The following is a 20791-nucleotide window of genomic DNA, read 5'->3' as shown; positions in this document are numbered from 1 at the left end:
CTATGGGGCAGTTCTGCTCTGTCATAGAGTCACTATGAGTCAGAATCGACTCAGCAGCAACACAGATCTATATGGAGTCCCGGGGTGGTGCAAACGGTTAATGTGCTCAGCAGCTAACCAAGAGGATGGAAGTTCAGGTGTGCCCAGAGGTACCTCAGAAGAAAGGTCTGGCAACTGACTCCTAAAAATTAGCCGTTGCAGTCCCTATGGAGCACAGTTCTACGCCGACACTCATGGGTAGCCAGGAGTCAGAATTGACTCGAGGGCAGCTGGTACTGGTTTATAGATCTATCTGCTTGTTATTGAAATGAACTGTTTGGACTTAACTATGAATCTGTACATTATCAGTATGACAGTATGAAGCAAGGAGTTACAAAGCAAGTTCTTTTTAATTGAACTTTATAGTCATTTCTCCTTCAGTGTTGAAAGTTTTGTCCCTGGCAGTTGTTAAATTAAATTATGAAGTCACTGTTCCATGCCAGTCAACAGCTCCAAAGATACCTTCCATTTCATAAGCTTCTCTAATTTTTCCTTTCTACTCTTGGAGGACTGGCTTCATTAAATAAATTTGAGATAAGCTAAGATGGAGAGAGAAGACGGGACCCCCTTTGCTTTATTCTTCTCTCCAACAGCCAGCTGACTGCAGATGACTTAATTCAAAAAATGCTGTGTTCCATCTTGATAGGGACACCAGGTAAACCAACTTTCAGCACCCAGGGCCTAGGTCCGCAAAGAGTCAACCTAGAGCTATCATTGTTTGTTACGTGGTATCAAAGGGAGATTTAATGGTAGAATTGTTTATGTCATCCATACTGAAAATTTGTGTCATTTTTTTACACTCTATATACCAATTTAGAAAATTAGCAAAACGGGAAATTTTATACACACATGCATTATGTACATGAAGTGCTATACTTCTCTGGAGCCCTGGTGGTGTAGTGGTTAAGCGTTCGGCTGCTAACCGAAAAGTTGGCAGTTCGAATCCACCAGGTGCTCCTTGGAAACCCTGCGAGGCAGTTCTACTGTGTCCTATAAGGTCACTATGAGTCAGAATCGACTCGACAGCAGTGGGTTTGGTTTTGAATTTTGGTATACCTCTCTGCCAACACCCACTGGAGCCTGATTTTCTTACATAACAACTGTGATTTTTTAGGTTCTCCTGCCGACTCTCAGCCAGCAACACAGTTGCAGCAAAAAGATTCTTCTCAGACCTTAGAGCCCAAACGGCCTCCTCCTCCCCGCCCAGTTGCTCCTCCTACGCGTCCAGCTCCCCCACAAAGACCACCTCCACCGTCAGGTAAGAGACTGTTTTACGTCCATTTCTGCTAGACTTAGAAGTCTCCTCCACCCCATTTAAAAATGCTTTCCGTGTTTTCACATCTGTAGCTACTAGATTGGATTATTTCTTATTGTCGCTACTTCTTCAGCTTTTCTCTCAGAACGTGTAGGCTCTAGGGCTGATGGACAGGTGAAAGAGTGCTTGTCAGCCGATTTCTCTACCTGGTCTCCATAGCTGCCTTCTTACACATGCACACGAGATGCTGGGTTCTTCTGTTCTTGTGCATTTGATCTAATTGGGCGTGTGAATTGTTCTTTGGTAAAACTAGGTTTTAATTTTTCCAGAATCCTCACTCCTGGCTTAAATAAGCACAAAATCACTAGTTTACTAATTTCTATAAACTCTATAATTAGAACTGAACAACACAAATATACTTACTCAATATGGAATAAAGTTTTTATTCATTTAACTGTTTTTAAACAAGTACAGTGTTTGTGACTTAAATTATTAGAAGTATATACATTAAAAACATTTGTTTTTTTTTTAAATAATACCCGGATGCTAATTTGTACTTCCTACATAACATTTGAAATAATGAATGCCTCTGTAAATCTCTGACATCTCAATTCTTTGTTTAATGTCATTTCCTTTCTGCTGCGTGTTTTCTTGTGAACTATAAGGGGCTAGGAGTCCTGCACCTGCTAGAAAAGAACTTGGAGGTAACTGTTTACATTTGTTATAATGTATGCCTCGCGGTTCATTCACGTTTGAAGTTTGATCCCTATAGCCGCATTTTACTCTAGGCCTGTCTGACAGAAGTCTGAATGAAGGCCATTTATACGCCAGGTTAAACATAGCCCCAGACTTCCCTTATCTTTCTGTCAGGTGACAGGTCAGAGCTTAGTCTCAGTAGTGAACAGGACTGGTCTGGGAGGGCTTATGTTTGGCAGGTAAACATAGTTGATCTCGTCATTAAGGCCCAATACACTATTAGAGCAGTTTTTCTTGATAAATAATAGTCATTTTGGTTGCAAATATTAAATTCCCAAAAGTCATGTTGCGTTCAAAAGGGATTCAGGTACAGTGAACATAGAACATTTCCCAAGTATTTGGTTTGTGATGCTCTAGTGCATTCCTTTGTTAGGAGCTTGTAGACTTAGTCAGATTTCCTAGAAATGCAGTTTAGAGTTATAATAATTATCTGAAATGTATTTTGCATGCCTTTGTCATAACTTGTCATAAGACTCATGGCTCTTTTTTTTAAATTTAAGAACTATATGATTTTCTTCTTTTTTCTCTATAAGGCGTTTTTAAATACTGAGGGCCTCGCTCTTTATTCAAAGTGTGTGGAGTAAACTCACTTTAAACTTACTCTGAAACTCATAAAGACTCACGAAGCTCAGTTGGAGGCGTACACTTGACAAGTTTATTTAATCTAGTTCTCAAGAAAGGATGAGGCAGGTTCGGCACAAGAGCTTTTGCAGACCCAGTTTAATATCACTGAGGTCTGCTGTGTGTGTATAGTCGATCTGTTTCTGCTCTAGCTGCCTGACCAGGGCCTCACGATAGGAGGTGGGCTTGTTTGTACGTAGACGTTCTTGACTTTACGTGATGAGAACCGCCAGTGGTTTCAGCACCACAGCGTCTGTAGAGCTCTGCCGGGTGATCATTTCCCCACTGACTTACAGAAAACGTTACTGTCTCTGGTTCAAAGCCCTGCTTATTTAATTTTCATGAGAAATTGTATCTATCTTCTGCTTTAATTAGGAAGACAATCTGTAGAAAATAAGTTTTAAAAATGAATTTTTGAGAGGTTATATTAGCAAACCAGTGGCTTATTTAGAAACTCAGTTTATTTTTTTAATTGTTTCTCCTCATAGTTCTTTTTTTTTTTATTGTGCTTTAAGTGAAAGTTTTCAAATCAAGTCAGTCTCTCATACAAAAATTTATATACATCTTGCTATATACTCCTAGTTGCTCTCCCCCTAATGAGACAGCACACTCTTTCCCTCCATTCTCTATTTGCATGTCCATTCGGCCAGCTTCCGTCCCCTTCTGCGTTCTCGTCTCCCATCCACACAGGAGCTGCCCACATAGTCTCGTGTCTACTTGAGCCAAGAAGCTCACTCTTCACCAGTATCATTTTCTATCCCATAGTCCAGTCCAATCCCAGTCTGAAGAGTTGGCTTTGGGAATGGTTCCTGCCTTGGGCTAACAGAAGGTCTGGGGACCATGACCTCTGGGGTCATTCTAGTCTCAGCCATTAAGGCTGGTCTTAATTTGATCTTCACGGTTCTTTTACAGGTAGTGTTTGCAATATAGTTTATGCTACTCTGTAAGGAAGTAGGAAACCCTGGTGGCGTAGTGGTTAAGTGCTACGGCTGCTAACCAAATGGTCGGCAGTTCGAATCCGCCAGGCACTCCTTGGAAACTCTATGGGGCAGTTCTACTCTGTCCTCTCGGGCAGCTATGAGTCGGAATCAACTCGATGGCACTGGGTTTGGTTTTTTGTTTTTTTTATAAGGAAGTAAGCTTGGGTGGAAAAAATCAGGGTAGTATTTTCATAGCTGTTTTTTTTTCTCTTCTAATTTGTCAAGATCTGACTTCTGCTGTGTTTATGTAATATAGTTTTTTAGAACTTTGAAATGGAATTGAAACTTCATTCTTGGATGTTTTTGACTTTTGGACTGTCAAAGATGGGAGCTTTTAGTAGTGGCCTAACTGTATAAAAGGAATGAGATGATTGTAAAACAAAAGGCTTTCATCGAATAGATTTTTTAATTCCCCACTGTGAGTAATCTCAGCTAGGAAAAGAAAACCATCATCCCGTTTCTGTCTTCTGTTTGAGGAAAGGGAGGACTCGGGTTTGGACTAGGCACATGAAGCCACGTTGGTTTGTATGATATGTCTGAAGAAATTTAAAGCAATAAAAGAGGCTTTTTATAAAAGTAATTTTGATGCAGTAGTTTTACGCCTGCCTTTTATTCTGTGCTATGGGCCCTGGACAAGCTTCTGTTCTCTCTTTAAAACGGTGTAGGGGCCCCTCCCAGTCCTTGGGTAGCTAGGAGACAGATGGAGGAAAGTAAGGAGACACTTGCTTCATAGAGATTGACCTCTCGTTTTACTTCTAAGCGACAGCCCCTCCATTGCTTAAAGGCATTCTGTTCTAAATCTTTGCTTAGTCCAACTGTATACCTGTCCTTCCCCTCTTTATGTATACCTTGTAACCTTTATTTTTTTCTTTCTTTTCCTTCTATGTTGTATATAGTTTCTAACATATATCCGTTTAATTTCCCTGAAATTCTCCTGTTGTTTTGTGCTCTGTTCTGTGTACATTTGCGTGTAGGAGGTGAAATTACGGCACTGTTTTGTTTGAAGAAGGCTTTCAAATTTCTTTTCACAATAAGTCAAATATTTAGAAATGTACTATATTAAACCTGGAGTTTTAAAAATTAGTTATTATATTTAAACTATTAATTCAGATCCAAGAACATATATTCAGTGAATGATCTCAGATGGCTTCATGTTTTTATGTGTAGTCAGGCTGAGCTGGACTTGTTTAGAAGACTGCTAAGATCGGAGGCTGTTCATCCAGATTCTATTTGTTAAAGAGCTGGTGCATTTCCCAGGACAACTGCACTTGAATTTGCTCTCAAAAAGGAGGGCGAACATCTGATGCTGCCTTTGATAGACCCTCCTACTCTTTTTGACCCAAAAAGTAACTTAGTTCATTTCATCCTTTAGCTATCTTTTAATGTGTTAACATGGTCTTCCATAAGGCAATGATACTGATACTCGTAGTAAAGTATGCCTGTCTCCTACCTTAGTCATAGGATTTGTTATAGAAATCCAGAGGACCTTGTTATAAGATTGTTTTAGCCATAATGATATCTACAGCATGAAGCCCTAAAGGAGTGTTGTTAGGAGCCTCTTGTGTAAAACTTGAAAAATGCAGCTCTGTCTATTGCACAGGAGCAATCCGTCTGCCAGTGTCTGGGGAGCAGTAGCGTGCACGTGACCATGTACACATGCCTGTGACTGTGTGTGCACACCATGGCTATGCGTGCAGACTGTGGCCATGTGTGCAGACCGTGGCCATGCATGCACACCATGGCCATGTACACAAGCTGTGACCATGCGTGCAGACCATGGCCACTCATGCAGACCATGGCCATGTGTGCAGACCGTGGCCATGCATATAGTCTGACCATATGTTTGAAGGTTCATAGGAGAGAGCTCTGCTGGAAAATCAACTTAGAAGTGACCCTATGAGTGAGATATCAGACCGAGGACTAAACTTGTCTCCCATAAGAGACTCTCTAAGCCTTCTAATTTTTCTCTCCTTTGGGCTGTTTCACTCAGGTCTGATCATAATAGCAGCCTCCACCATTACCCAACACAAACTACTTCGTTTTCTTACCATCTCACGCTCCCATTTCTGCTGGTAATGAAACGGAGCAGCCAGCCGATGTTATGTGATATTACTCTGTTTATTTATGACTTATTTTTTTCCTTCCTGCTTCAAAGCACCCAAAAGCCCTGGAATGACACGGAAAGATATAGGTAAAAACTTTTGACTTTAGCTACTTAACATTAAAACTGGACCATGAAATAAAACTCAGATTATAAGTGCATGGTTTCATGTTTGATATGACTGTTTTTTTTTTTTAACCTAACCACATGATGTGATGTCTTTGTTCCAGGACGCAGTCAGCCTTCACCTCAGGCAGGACTTGCAGGCCCAGCCCCTGCTGGATACAGTGCAGCCAGACCGGTAGGCAATGCCTTGCCTGGGGGCCACAGGGTCCAGGTCCTAGGCCCAAATCTGCTACTGTTAATTTTGTTACCTTAGAGAAATCATGTGACCTTTCAAGGCCTCTGTCTCCTCAGCTCTAGATGAGGGAATTGGCAATAGATAACCTCTAAGGTACCTGTCAACTCTAACATTATATTAACATAGTCTTCAAAAGTAACTAAACGTACTTCAGTATTTGGATAAAAGTGATATGCTGAAATAATCGTGGTCACAAAAGAAATAGCTGAGGGTGTCAGGTGTATGAGGTGCTGGTACACCTGGACAGCTTTTTATCATAGTACCTGAGTAACTAATGAGGATGACAACTCTTGCTTCAATAAGAAGGGTTTTAATTAGATTTAAGGAAAAGTATTTCTCATAGAGTCAATATACTGACACTGTGAGGATAGGAGAAAGTCAGGCTTCCGTGAGATTGCAGTCGTACTAACTTTGGCTTAAAATAAGAATTGTGAGCTTAGAGCCTTCAGAAAATGTATGAAAAGAGAAAACGTATTTTTGAGCAGCGCATCTTCTGATGTGTTTAATTTGGAATAGTGAGTTAGTCATTCCGGAGTTTTACTTTTGTGTTTAGAAAAAAAAAGATACAGGGTGTGGTTTTTTGTAAGGCTTTTAGTTGCTAAGAATCAACATGGTTCCATATCCCTGTGACCTTAAATGTCTTCCCGGCCTATTAGAGCAGTCGTGCACAGCAGTAAGGGCAAGGGCCCTGCAATGAGCCCTGGGTTTGGACCCTAGCTCTGTGGCCTTGGGCAGGTTATATGCATTTCCTCTCATTGAGTGATAAAACAATACCTACCTCTTAGAGACATTTTGAAGATTAAATGAGAATGCCTATACAGTGCTTAGCACAGTGCCTGGCACATAGTACACTATTTCATGGTAGCTTAAAAATAAAAGGGAAGATTTAAAAATGTATAGCTACAAATAGCAGTTGAAATGATGAGATGGGGAATAATACCAGACAGGAGAGTAAAGGTGATGCAAAAGCAGATGTTTTTGCAGAATCTTATCTTTTGAAAATAAGTGTCTCAAATGTCATATTTCCCATTTGTAGACGATTCCGCCCCGTGCTGGAGTTATTAGTGCCCCACAGAGCCACGCCCGGGCATCTGCTGGAAGACAGACTCCCGAAAGCCAAAGCAAACCCTCCGAAGCACCAAGAGGTAGACGCTGTTAGAAATACCAGCTTGACCTGTGTTCTTTCGTTTTCCCTTCTATCTTCACCCACCTTCCACAAGCTGTTCAGTATAGATGCCCTTCTTTACACCACAAGAAACGAGGCTGCTTACTGGACAAAGAAACTAGAAGGTCCTCCTAACATCTCACTACAGGAGGGAAAAACACTTGGTTTTTTGGAAAACATTTAACATCTGAAAATTTTTTTTTTTTTTTTAGGTTCAGCTTACCTTCCTGAACCACTGAAGCCTCAGGCTGCCCTTCCCGGGCAGCCTTCTCTGCCCCAACCTGTTCAAAAGTTGCAGGAGCCTCTTGTCCCTGTGACAGCACCTCTGCCTCAGTCTGTACCCCAGCCAAGTTTGGAAACTCCCCCTCAACCACCGCCTCGAAGCAGGTCATCCCATAACTTGCCTTCAGAGTCTTCCTCACAACAGCAAGTAAGTCTCACTGTTAAACAAAATACCGTCTTTGAGGCATACGGTGCATTCTTCAAACATACTTATTTTAATTATTAGCTTTTATAAGAACAAATTCAAGCTTTAGACTTGTCTGTTTTTGTCTTTTGGTATTAATAACGTCTTGAAATAGGACTTTAACTAATGAGTGTCATTTGACCTCACAGACTAGTCATATGATAAATGCATGGTTTGGCTATTTGGGGGCTCTCTCTCTCTCTTTCATTTATTTATTTATATTTATTTATTTAATCTGCTGCTTAGATCAAGTGTTCTCACAGTGATCCTAAATCAGGGTTTTTGGGGGCATTTCCCACTGGTTCCCAGGCCATTTTTTCTCACGTTAATGTTTTAAAGTGTTTGTGACTTTTTTTTCCCATGCATAATTTACTTTGAATTGCTACTAAGTTAGCAAGGACACCATGGATTTATTTTTCTTATTGCCCGCGACTAATAAATTAGTCTTGGCTTTTCCTTCCTGGAGAGGAAGGTGGAACAAATCAGCCCCTCGACCAATGGCTATGTGGTTAATTTTCAGTAAATACAGAGTAATCCTTTTGCTCCTCTAATGCAAGCAGTACCTCTTTTCTGTGTTGGCACCGACATCAGAGCTTCTCACTTACTTCCAATCGCTGTAGTCATTATTGGACCCGTTTAGAAGGTTTGGGGTTGCAACAAGAGGCTCGTTCACCAAAATAAAAAACCGTCAAAATAATAAACCAACTCACTGCTGTCAGGTCATTTCCGACTCCTAGTGACCCCACAGGGTTTCCGAGGCTGATGACAGAAGCACACTGTCACATTTTTCTCCCTTGGAGTCACTGGTGATTTCAAACCACCAGCCTTTTTGTTAGCAGTTGATTGTTTAATTGCTGAGCCACCAGGGCTCCTTATTAAAATAACAGGTCACCTCACTAGTGTCTCTCAGAAGATGGTGCCATTGCCTTGATGGGTTGAAATCATAAGACCTTTGTTCTGCCAGAGCGATCTCATGTTGAAAAGACTTCTCATGTATATAAAGTTATATTAGTACAGGAATAATCATTCAGATGAAATTATTTTTGGTTAGATGCTGTTTTACTTAGCTTTGTTATACACATTTCGGTAAAATTGTTAAAATGAAATTTATATTTATTAGTATGTTTTTTATTATCTAACTTTGTATTTTATTTTACCTTGAAGTTTCAACCTGGAAATGCCATTAAGGCCAAAGAAATGTGTGAAATATTCAAAGTCTGCTTTTAAACTTGGAAAGATCTAAAATACAGAAATACTATACATTGGTGGTGTCCTTGAAGCATCTTTACAGGTTGTAGTTTGCATTTATCTTTACAGATATATGAGCGTGTCCAGCTAGTTGGTAGAAGTTAACCATCTCCTGTCTTAGTTTCTAGATGGTGAAAAACAGATACTAACAGGACTTTTTAAACATTCTGAATATAACCATAAACAACTACAGAACAGTGAGCACTGGCTCGTTAAACTATTGGTCACATTCGTGAAAGCTGAAGAAGGATATAAATAATAAACCAAACCAAACCCAGTGCCGTTGAGTCAACTCCGACTCATAGCGACCCTATAGGACAGAGCAGAGCTGCCCCATATTATTGCCAGGGAGCACCTGGCGGATTCGAACTGCCGACCTTGGATTAGCAGCCATAGCACTTAACCACTATACCACCAGGGTTTCCAGATATATATAATAGAGAAAAATAAAATGTTCTCTTAATCTGATGAATACCAGAAAGTAGCCTGTATTTTCTAGTTCAGAAATCCAAGATGCTGAAGATATTTAATGTTAGAAATCCTTCAAAGAATAAACCCACTATTTTTTTCTCCCTACCAAGCCACCGGAAGTGAGTCAGGAATTTCTCTTCTTTCTTTCTTGTAATGTATGCACTTCTGTTTTTTAAATGGAACTGTAGGGCAGAAAGCTCTGAGCGTTTTACTCCTGTTTGAGGGCAGAAAAGGGGCATCCAGTTCGTGGTAATCCTGTTGCCATTGAATTGCTTCCAACTCATAGCGATCCTATAGGACAGAGTAGAACTGCCCCATAGAGTTCCCAAGGCTGTAATCTTTATGGAAGCAGACTGCCACAGCTTTCTCCTGAAGAGTGGCTGGGGGTTCGAACTACCAACCTTTCGGGTAGCAGCTGAGCACTGAACCACTGCACCACTAGGGGCTCCTTAGTCCATAGTAAAAGCGTACCTTAATTCCTAAAACTCTGTATTGGTGTAAGTATCCTTAGATCAGCATGACAGTATGAGTATAAAGCATCTTTTGACATACAGTGGTACAGGATGGATGTGCCTGTGACCGTCCAGGGCCATTTGTCACTGCTTTTCAATGAAATGAGCACGGTGATTTGGTGGCAGACAGCATGTGCACTGTATGTGGCCTGGTAACATTCTCCTTTTGGGTCGTGTGACATTCCACTTATCAAAAATAACAAGACGACCTATGAGAGACTAGATCTGTAAACTTTCACTTAAAGCACAATAAAAATTAAAAAACAAAAACAAGACATTTGTTTTAAATTTTCTTTTTTCCTCAGTCATGCATACAAAATTCTTCTGAAAATTATATACATGTACACATTTTTCTTTTTTGGAGGGTAGGCATCTCATTTGTGTGTAGACCGTGTTTGTGAGGATCCCAAAGTGCTTAACAAGAGTTTCCTCTAGGAATGTCAGTTTGAGGGGAGAGAGGGCTTTTCGTCTTACACCTTCTTACATGTTTTTAATTTTGAAATTTAAGAATAATACTTATTCAAAACATTTTTAAAGTTCTCTGAAGTAGCTATATGTTGACAAAGTTAAGAGTGAGGTTTTAAAATCTGACAAAATTTGATAGTTTGGTAATGACATGAAATAGTCTTAAAATCGAACACTTAATAATCTTTATTATTTCTGCCCCAAACCAACAAGGTGACTTGCTTAAAACATGGAAACCTACATGGCCTAGCTTTCTCTTTATTATTATTTTGTGTGTGTGTACGCTTTACGTGAAAGCTTATAGAGCAGATTAGTTTCTCATTAAACAGTTAATACACAGATTGCTCTGTGACATTGGTTGCCAGCCCCACTGATGTGTCAGCACTCTCCCGTTCTCCACCCTGGGCTCCCTGTTTCCATTTGTCCAGCTTTCTTGTCCTTTCCTGCCTTCTTATCTTTGCTTTTGGGCTGGGATGCCCATTTAGTCTCAGACACGTGACGGAACTACAAAGCATGTTCCTCATGTGTGTTATTGTTGGACCTACAGACCTGCCTAATCTTTGGCTGAAGGATGAACCTTGGGAGTGACTTCAGTACTGAGTTAAAAGGGTGTCGGGGGGCCGTACTCTCAGGATTTCTCCATTCTCTGTCAGACCAGCAAGTCTGGTCTTTTTTTTTCGTGAATTTAAATTTTGTTCTACATTTTTCCCCTGCACCATCTAGTTGTGCTGGACTCAGTCTGGTGGAGGTTGTGGTAGTTGTGGAGTGTTAGTCCTTTGGACTGTTCTTTCCATTGTGTCTTTGGTCTTCTTCATTTCCCCTTGCTCCAGCCAGGGTGAGACCAATAGATGTATCTTAGATGGCCCCTTGCAGGCTTTTAAGACCCCAGTCACTGCTCTCCACAGTCGGATATAGAATATTTTCTTTAAACTATGTTATCTACTTTTTATTATTCGAATGTCCTTTGACTCTATAATTCTATATGGGAAAGTTTTTTTTATATCTAATGAATCATTATATAACACGTTAGATATTCTTGATGACATACAAAAATGCCTCACTTCTCTGCTAGGCTTCCAGTGTCTTAGTCATCTGAATATCAGTCCAGAACCAGAAGCAGGGAAATCCCACAGTAAGGAAAGTCATGGAACTCACTTGAATAAAAGTGAGAGCTGACCATGAGGGAAGAAGCCAAGGAGAAAACTCAGCATTCTGGGTCTACTTAATGGGGTCCAGCAGCCTTGTACGTCTTAGTATGAACCCTCTCCTGCTCTCCTGTCCCAGTATAGAGAGTTCTGAGATCATCAAGAAAGTGTTAACTCAGATTCAGGAGACTTGAGTTCTATGGCAGGAAACCCAAAAAAATGTTTAATGTATTTTAGAATGGTATCTCTCTAAATTGCCAAAGTATGTTTTCCTAATTAAAGATAATACCATCTTTAGGTGTTGGGGAGGATTTGCCCAAAACTGTTTCTTGAGAATTAAAGAAAAAAAAACAAAAACACCAAACCTGTTGCCATTGAGCCAATTCCAACTCATAGTGCCCCTATGCTATAGGACAGAGTAGAACTGCCCCACAGGGCTTCCAAGGCTGTAATCCCTGTGGAAGCAGACCTGCCACATCTGTCTCCCACGGAGCAGCTGGTGGGTTCAAACCGCTGACCTTTTGGCAGCAGCCGAGCGCTTAACCACTGTGTCACCAGAGCTCCTTGTTTCTTGAGCATACTGGGTAAGAAACATACTGCTGTATTATAGAAAGATTATGATGAATTTTGTTTTTAAACAACAAAAGTAGATCTAGTTTCTTACCTTGTTTAAATTTTAAGGTGAGTTAGTGATACCATCCTTCAGAAAGTCTGAGTAATATGGGGCAGTCTGGATCCTGTCCACTTATTAAATGAAAACTGGTTTCCAGCGAGCTAGGGCTTTTGCAGAGTGATGTCATTTTGTACATTTTCTCTAACGAGGACAAATCCATAGGCTCTCCTAAGCTGCTTAAACATTTTAGAGTCCCAAAAATCTGTTTGGAGTATGTATATATACATGCCAAAGCTTTAAACTGGTTAGTAATCAACCTCAGGCAAAATTTAAGTCTGGGCCCTAATTCAATAATAAATTTTGTGTTCAAAGTTATTGAAAGGAATTGGAATTGTTGCTTGAACTAATGCTGTGACCTGCAAATATCACTGTTGTTGGATTCTGTATGTGTGGTAGAACTGAAGGAATTTTGAAGACTGCATTGTTAGGGTTGCTGGTTGGTCTGGGATTGTCCTCCTAATTCTCTCCTTTGATGTCTGTGTTCTCTTTCTCAAAGCAGGAGCACCCTTCAGGGTAACAGGTATCTGATTATTATCAATCTTCTCTGTGCTTCCATCCGTCCTAGCACATCAGATGTATGAACCTTCTGCTTCATACATCTCAAGACTCACCCATGTTTAAAACCACCTGTCCACATTCATAAACTCTACTATCATACCATAAAACTTGCTTTTTTATTTTTCTTACTATTTCGAATTTTTAGGAACCATTTTAGTCTTTCTTGCTAATGCTTTACAATTTTTTTTTGCTTCATTTTTTATGAAAATTAACAAAACTAAAATGTATAGCTTCAAAGAGGTAAGCTTTAGGCATATGGAAACCTATTTGGCAAAACCAAATGGGTTCTCAGTTTTCACAATTAATTGTTAAATGACATAATCACTTCAACACAAAATTCAGTCATTTTTCTTAGATTTCTTATGGGGATTTATTTTTCTAAGTAGTTTTACCAGCAAGATTCTTTTTGGTAAGAAAGAATCGATGATTTAGAAAGGCGAAAGTTAATATTATAACAGGATTATTTGAAGATCCTTCCAACACCTTTCTCTGAAAAAATATAACTGTATTTAATGTCATCACAAATCCTGCTTAGATTTCAGTTAATTCCAGTGTCATGTGTGGTGGTGTGGCTCTCATTGTAATTTCAAGTCTGATTGGGCAGGATGACACTGCAGCTACCAAGTTACTTTTATTTTGAAATAAAACTTTTTCTCACATATGAAAGTAAAGGTATTTAAACACATGGCATCTATTTGGCTTGGGCTGGCTAAGCTATGCAAAGCATAAAATTCTCCTTTCTTGTTATATCGATATTGTGAACTCTTCCATCTGCCACAGGAGAATTGGGGCCTGGGCTCCATCAAAATATTTCCATTTTATTTTATTAATCATAAATAATCCAGAGATTATTGGAAATATAGTTCGTTGTAATTTTCCGATTTCTGTGATGAATTTGTTTCTGATATGTACTTCCATATGTAGGTCAGTTTACCTTTTATACACGTAGCATACGGTTTATGAGTCTGCTACATGTTTACTCTTTTATTTGTACAAATTTATACACTAAATTTGTTTGAAGAAAAATTTACTTGTTCATTCAGTACTTGTTCATTTAATTGTAAAGTATGTTCCATAACAATTGAATCAAACAACCAGATACTGAAAGTGATTCACTTACCAAGTTGTCCCGTAATTTCCTTCTGCACATGGGGATCCCAGTGCTTAAGCAGTGCCAACGGTGGTGGTCTGTAACCTAGTTACATTTCATCAGGACTGCCGGTCTTTTTTTCAACCTATTTCATGAAAATGTAGTTGTTTTGCTTTAATAACTATCGTAATTTGTTTTGGGTAGTGTCATTTTGTTAGGAAAGCATATTGTTCTCTGAGGAGGAAAAATATTGAAAACCGTGAGCTGGGGCGCTCCCTCCCCAATCTTTCCAACCCTGAAGTTTTTTTCTTATCCTCAAAGTTGGCATGCACGTCCAAGTCATTTATCCAGTTATAACAACTATACAGAGGTTTTTTTTTTTTCTTTCCCTTAATTAATAATGAAGTGCCTGGTGAGCTAATTTGCTCACGCGGCCAGGATCAGAGTACTATTTCCCATGAGAACGGTTGGATTTGCTCAGCCCGGTAGCCTTGCTGGCCTCCAGAAGCTTCTCCGTGAACTAGGCGAGAAGGGCTCTCAGGGGGCAGTGTGAACTTTTTATCACTAAAATAATTCAGGACACTCCTCCTGTCAGTAACAGTCCACGACCACCTCTATCACATAGGAAGGACTGGGCACTGCTCTGGGCGCAGCTTCATTTTGATTTTACAATTAAAAATACCAAATAGAAAGTGGGCTTTTTCCCCCCGTTTAAAAAATATATATGTTGTACTTGGTTATTAATAAGCATATCTGCTTTGAAACATTTTTACAAGATGAGGCAGGTCAGTTGTTACATTATTCACAGTTTATTCTGAAAAAGGAAACTTACATTAAAAGGCAAAGAACTCTTTGAAAATTCATTTTTCCAAGTAGAAAAGGAAAAGGTGTATTGTCTTCAGCTTACGATACAAATATACTAGTAAAACCAAATTTTCATCCATTTAATTGAATTTCCATAGTACCAGTAACTTTAAATGGAAACGTATTTACAGGAACAGTGAAACCACATCACCGTCACAGAGGGGCGCTGGAAGTTCATTCACACATTTAGCCCAGGGTTTGAGTCCGGGCTTCTTAAGTTTGTGCTAGAATGTGATAGGACTGGGGTGAACACAAATCATTTGTTAATTCTGTACAGTTCTCCATTTTAACGTTTTAATACTTGCATGAAGCAAGTTCTGTTAATTTCTTTGGAATTCAAAGAATGTATTTAGTAAAAAGACTTATTTAGTAGGGAGTTTTTAAGGAGTAAGACCTTAGCTCCATCATCATACTTAAACCACCAGAGTAGCAAAGTACCCAAAGCTGCTTTTCAGTCCCTAAATTTGTGTCCTTGCCCCCTAAAAATGAAGCACAACTAAGACAGGAAGCATAGGAAATACTAAGAGTAAATACAAACTGTGATTATTCAGTGCCCTCTTTCTTTTCCAGGTAAAAATAAATGGAGTCTCTGATGTCAGATCAGAATCACCATTAAAGAGTGACCCATTTGAAGATCTGTCATTTAATCTGCTTGTATCAAAGGCTCAGTTATCTGTCGAAGCATCACCTGCTCAGTTGCCTTCTACAGCACCAAGTCGTGTTGATGCTCTGAGTTCTCTAACTTGCATGCCGGCAACGCCTCCAGTTCCAGCGCGGAGTAAATTCCAGGAGAACATGCGGAGTTCTCCAAACCCATTTATCACTAGCTTGACCAGCACAAATCCTTTCACTGACAGGACTGCAGCTCCTGGAAACCCATTTAGAGCTGATTCTCAAGAATCAGAGGTAGCTTCGTGGCCCTCCAAAGAAGGGCCTGTTGCTAACAGCCCTTCCCCTTCTTTGCGGCCCCACAGTCTTAACACAAGCAAGCCTTCATCTTCCCTTGATGGCTTTGTGGACGGTTTTGATATGCAGAGCCAAACCTCGGATAAAAGTAGCAATCCAAAAGGATGGGTAACCTTCGAGGATGAAGAGGACTTTGGTGTGAAGCAGAAGTCAAAATCAGCTTGGTGTCCAGGCTCGCTGGGTAACCAGCCAGGCTCACTTTCTGGCTCAGACTTGACATTTGATGATGACTGGAATAAGGGTACAAATATTTCTTTCTGTGTGTTGCCATCAAGAAGACCACCCCCACCTCCGCTCCTGCCACCCGGTCCTGCCCCTCCAGGAGATCCTTGCACAGCTATGGCGTCGAAGGCATCACCCATCCTGGGCTTTACAGAAAGATAATGGTATGCAATAGAAAACAGCCGTTTCTTAGTTTGGCAGGGTAAAGCCAAAAGAATTGGGCATTCGTTATTCATTTTGTGCAATAAGGAATTGCTGAACGCACTGATATCTTCATAAAATACCACTATTTAATGTGTACAAAGCTGGAATATGTGTATATTGGAAATAACTGGAGTTATTATCATTAACTGGAGTTTTGGTGTGTTTTTGTTCAGATGGATAGAAGAGAGTAGTAGCCATAAAAAAAAAGTGCTTAAAACTACTTTAGAAAAATAGTCCTTATTCAGAAATTCTCTGTGAGTCTTCGCTGAAGAATCTTAGAAAGTCCAGACAACTTTTAGCTGACATTACTGCCAGCCATTTCATACTTGTTAATAATTGGTATTTATGAGTATTTACCAAAGATCTGCCAAAGTTATAGTGAAACAGTTTTGGAAGGCTTTGCTTTAGAAAATATATATGTGTGTATACATATATATATATATATATATATATATACATTTACATCTTTGTAAAATTCATAATTTAAATTCCAAGATATAATCTGAATCAAATTTTTACGTAAAAGTTCTAACAACATCTTTTTTAAATATTACCAAATAGATGACTGCAAATGTAATTTGGACATTTTATTAATTTTCTTGCCCAAACTAGAATACTGTCCCTACAGAGTCTGATTTATCTCCCATTCCATACCCCACCCCTGCAGACACACAAATGCACACACACACCCCACTGTGTATACCTCTGTACACTTTTCTCTCTAGGAGAAGGTCCTTGCAGCTGGTGGCAGCATCCTTTGTGGTCACGGTCATGTGGGTGGATGTCCCAGCCCTCTCAAGCAAGCACTGCGGCCTTAGATGTCGGGAAGGCACGCACCACCGTGTCTAACTAGAAACGTTAGGTCTGAACGCACTGTGTTCTCCCTGCACGTTTAGGTTATGTTGCCCGTCTCCCCCCACACCCTAGTATCTGCTGCTTTCACTTGGGCATTCTGCTTCTCATGGGAAAAGCAGCACTCCTCTGTGTGTTTTGAATTGGGCGCATACTCGCTTCCCTTAAGAAGTTAGGTCACATATCTAAATTGCTGCTTTAAGTCTTCGGAGGCAATGCCTCAAATTAGCTGTGTATTTTTTCTCCTGCACTGCCAATATGCAATGAGTCCCACTTTTATTCATTTTATGAAGACATATACAGGATTTCTACAGAGCATGGTATTGATAGCGTTACATAAACCCAGTCAGAAAACCCCCTAGAGCAATAGTTGTTTTGTTGTCAGTTTAAGTTAAAATTGTCTTTACCTGTTAAGACTCACATTAACATTCCTTTTATGTGAAGGGTTGAGTCTGTCCGCCTGAAATTCTGTGTCCACCTTCACCTTCAAAGATGTCCATTGGGGGAGTATCAGAAAAGAGAGTTTATGGCTAAGAATATATAAAACCACAGCAGACTGCTATGCACTTAAAACAGAAGCAAACCTGTTAGAGAAACGGCCCTTTTCTAAATGCACAAATGCTATCAAAACGCTATATTTATAGAAATAATCCTCTCTTTGTCAAACAGCCAGGATTTGCTGTTAGGGATAACTCTTGTTTTATATTGTGTTTTTTTTTTTGGGGGGGGGGGCTTCTAATCATTTCAGCAGTAGTATATTTTAAACAGCAGTATTACAGTAAGCATCGTGCTTCAAATGTGAATTAACTTGTTGAAACTGTGGCTTTAACATCTACGTGATTAGTGTATATGGTCCTTGCTCTCCATTAACAAGATAATTCATTATTAGGTTAAACTTATTGTTCAGTTCTGAAACACTGAATATAAACATATAAACTACTGTCTAAAATATACATCTCATGCAGCAGCTCAGCCTTTATCAGGAAAATTGCAGTCGTTGGCAAGTTGCTGAAAATGCACAAAGTTATGAAAGTCAAAATGTACACTCCAAACAACTAGCCACTTTTCTGTGTATTATTGAAATCTTTACCAGTTCTGTTAAAAGCAGAGCAGAAATTAGACACTAAGGCTCTCTGTGAATTCTTTGTTCTCTATAGTAGTTTGCTGTTTATATGTAAAAGTTTTATTGCTTATGTGGCATACAATATTTATAACTATATACTTTATAGAAGTATTAAAGTCAGTGGTATACATTCTGTACATATCCTGTGAAATGTGCTGTCTATGAAATAAATACACTTGTCTTTACCATGTTGACTGCTTTGCTCAAAAGGGAAGAATTTTTCTTAACCAGTTCTCTTATAGTTTGCATATACCAGTTAGTGATATTTGGGGATTATAGGTTGTTAACTCCTGTTGTCAAATCAGGTATTTTAACCCAAGACCTTATTTTCATTAATTTCATCTCTCTGTAGAATGCTTACTCTAAAAGCAATAAGAGAGATTTTCTGAGGTAACGAGTCATCAAGAAGCCTGTGTGCACTTATTGTGTAAGAGAAGTGCTCAGTCAGAATCTTGCTGCCATCAAAATAACACAGGAGCATGACAGGAGCAGAGACCCACAGGAGCAGAGACAGCTGGATGGGGTGGGGAGGGAAACAGACCCTGAATAGCCAGACAGAGACCAACAAAACCTAAATTAAGAGGCTGGGGCTGCTAGTTCCTGTGAGTAACTGCCTTTTTTCATTCCTGCGTGATTGATAAAATAACCTCGATTCCTAAATAAATCTTATATTTAGGATTCTCTAAGAAGTTACAGATTCAGAGTAATAGCCTTTAAAAACAAAAATACTTTGAGAATTGTAGGTTTACACGCAGCTCTTAGAGATATCAAGAGATCCCATGTCACTGTTTACCCCATTTTCCCCTACGATGACATCTTGCAAAATGATAGTCCAGCATCACAACCAGGATGTTGGCATTGATGCAGTCAAGGTACTGGACATTTCTGTCACCATGGGGATCCCTCACGTTTCCCGTTTCCCAGTTCCCCATCCGCGTCCTTAACCTCCGGCAACCACTCATTCATTCCCCATTCCTATAATTGTGTCATTTCAAGAATGTGATATAAATGGACTGATAAGGTATGTAACCTTTTGGGACTGGCTTTTTCACTCAGCATAAGTATCTGGAGACTCATTCAGGTAGTTGCATATATCAATAGTGTGTCCTTTCTATTAGTATCCCGTGGTGTGGATGTGCCACAGTTTATTCATTCACCCATTGAAGGACATGTGGCTTGTTACCAGTTTGGGGCTAGTCAGAGTAAAGCTGCAGTGGACATTTGTGTACAGTATTTTTGTTGTTGGACATCAGCTTTAATTTCTCTGGGATAAATGCCCAGTCGTACAATTGCTGGGTAATACAGTAGTTGCGTGTGTACCTTTTAAAAAGCTGCCCAGCTGTCTTCCAGATTGTATCATTTCACATTCCCACCAGCAATGTGTGAGTGATCAGCTTCTCCAAATCTTCGCCAGCATGGTGGTGTCACTATTTTTTACTTCATCAATTCTCACTGTTAAACATGATATTTCATTCTTTCCATTTCCATTTCCCTAATAGCTAATGATATTGAACATCTTTCCATGTGCTTATTTGTCATCTTAAATCCTGTACATGAAATGTCTGTTGATGTCTTTTTTCTATTTTCTAAATAGATTTTTTACAGTTTTTTTTAGATTTATTGTGGTAGAACATATATAACAAAACCTTTGCCATTTCAGCTATTTTTACATGTATAGTTCCGTGACATTAATCACAGTCACCATGCTGTGAAACCATCATTTATTGCTGAGTTTTGAGAGTTCTTTATACATTCTAGATCTTTGCCGGATTAAGTGGTTGGCAAGTATTTTCTCCCAGTCTGTAGCTTGTCTTGTCATGCTCTTAACAGGGTCTTTTGCAGAGCAAAAGCTTTTAATTTTGATGAAGTTCAATTTATAGGCGTTTCCTTTTACGGATTGTGTTTTTACTGTCAAGTCTAATGACTCTTTGCCGAACGCTAGATTCGCGACGATTTTCTCCTATGCACTTTCCTAAAAGTCTTATTATTTTACGTTTTGCATTTAAGCCTGTGGTCCATTTTGAGTTAATTTTGTATAAAATATGAGGTGTTTGTCTAGATTCATATTTTTGCCTCTGGATGTCCAGTTGCTCCAGCACCATTTGTTGAAAAGACTATCCTCCCTCCATTGAAATGCTTTTGTGCCTTTGTCAAAAGTCAGTTGGGCCTATTTGTGTGGGTTTATTTCTGGGTTCTCTCATCTGCTCCATTGACCTCTGTGTCTATCCCTCCACCAATACCACAGCCTTGATTCCTACAGCTGTGTAGTAAGTCTTGGAGTCCTGGTGGCACAGTGGTTAAGAGCTTGGCTATTAACCAAAAGGTTGGCAGTTCAAATCCACTAGCTGCTCCTTGGAAACACTGTGGGGCAGTTCTACGCTGTCCTTTGGTGTCACTATGAGCTGGAATTGTCTCGACAGCAATGGGGTTGTTTTTTTGTATAGTAAGTCTGGAAATCAGGTAGGCTGATTCCTCCCACTTTATTTTTATTCAAAATTGTTAATCATGTCTGTATCTGCTATATTTACAAAAACCCTGATATCCACCCATGACCATCGAGTTGATTCTGACTCATAGCAACCCTGTAGGAAAGAGTAGAACTGCCCCATAGAGTTTCCAGGGAGCGCCTGGTGGATTCAAACTGCTGACTTTTT

General features: G+C 39.6%; 1 protein-coding gene across 7 annotated transcripts in view; it reads left to right on the top strand.

The window, feature by feature from the left end:
* The window catches only part of SYNJ1 (synaptojanin 1), an 87634-nt gene extending 69312 nt beyond the window's left edge, over window positions 1-18322 (top strand). For 4 of the 7 annotated variants that reach the window (XM_064273190.1, XM_064273188.1, XM_064273187.1 and 1 more), the window contains 6 exons: window positions 1154-1297; window positions 5807-5842; window positions 5983-6053; window positions 7150-7258; window positions 7491-7708; window positions 15341-18322. In XM_064273190.1, coding sequence (XP_064129260.1) covers window positions 1154-1297; window positions 5807-5842; window positions 5983-6053; window positions 7150-7258; window positions 7491-7708; window positions 15341-16120 — 1358 coding nt within the window. In that variant the 3' untranslated portion in view covers window positions 16121-18322. Of the gene's footprint in view, window positions 1-1153; window positions 1298-5806; window positions 5843-5982; window positions 6054-7149; window positions 7259-7490; window positions 7709-8908; window positions 9038-15340 lie in introns of those variants that run through there. The other 3 variants (XM_023548462.2, XM_003410304.4, XM_064273191.1) reach the window with 2 other exon arrangements.
* Window positions 18323-20791: the final 2469 nt, after the last annotated feature.

Source organism: Loxodonta africana, chromosome 20 (assembly GCF_030014295.1).
Source record: "Loxodonta africana isolate mLoxAfr1 chromosome 20, mLoxAfr1.hap2, whole genome shotgun sequence".
NCBI classification, from domain to species: domain Eukaryota; kingdom Metazoa; phylum Chordata; class Mammalia; order Proboscidea; family Elephantidae; genus Loxodonta; species Loxodonta africana.
This window is presented reverse-complemented; position numbering and strand designations above follow the sequence as displayed.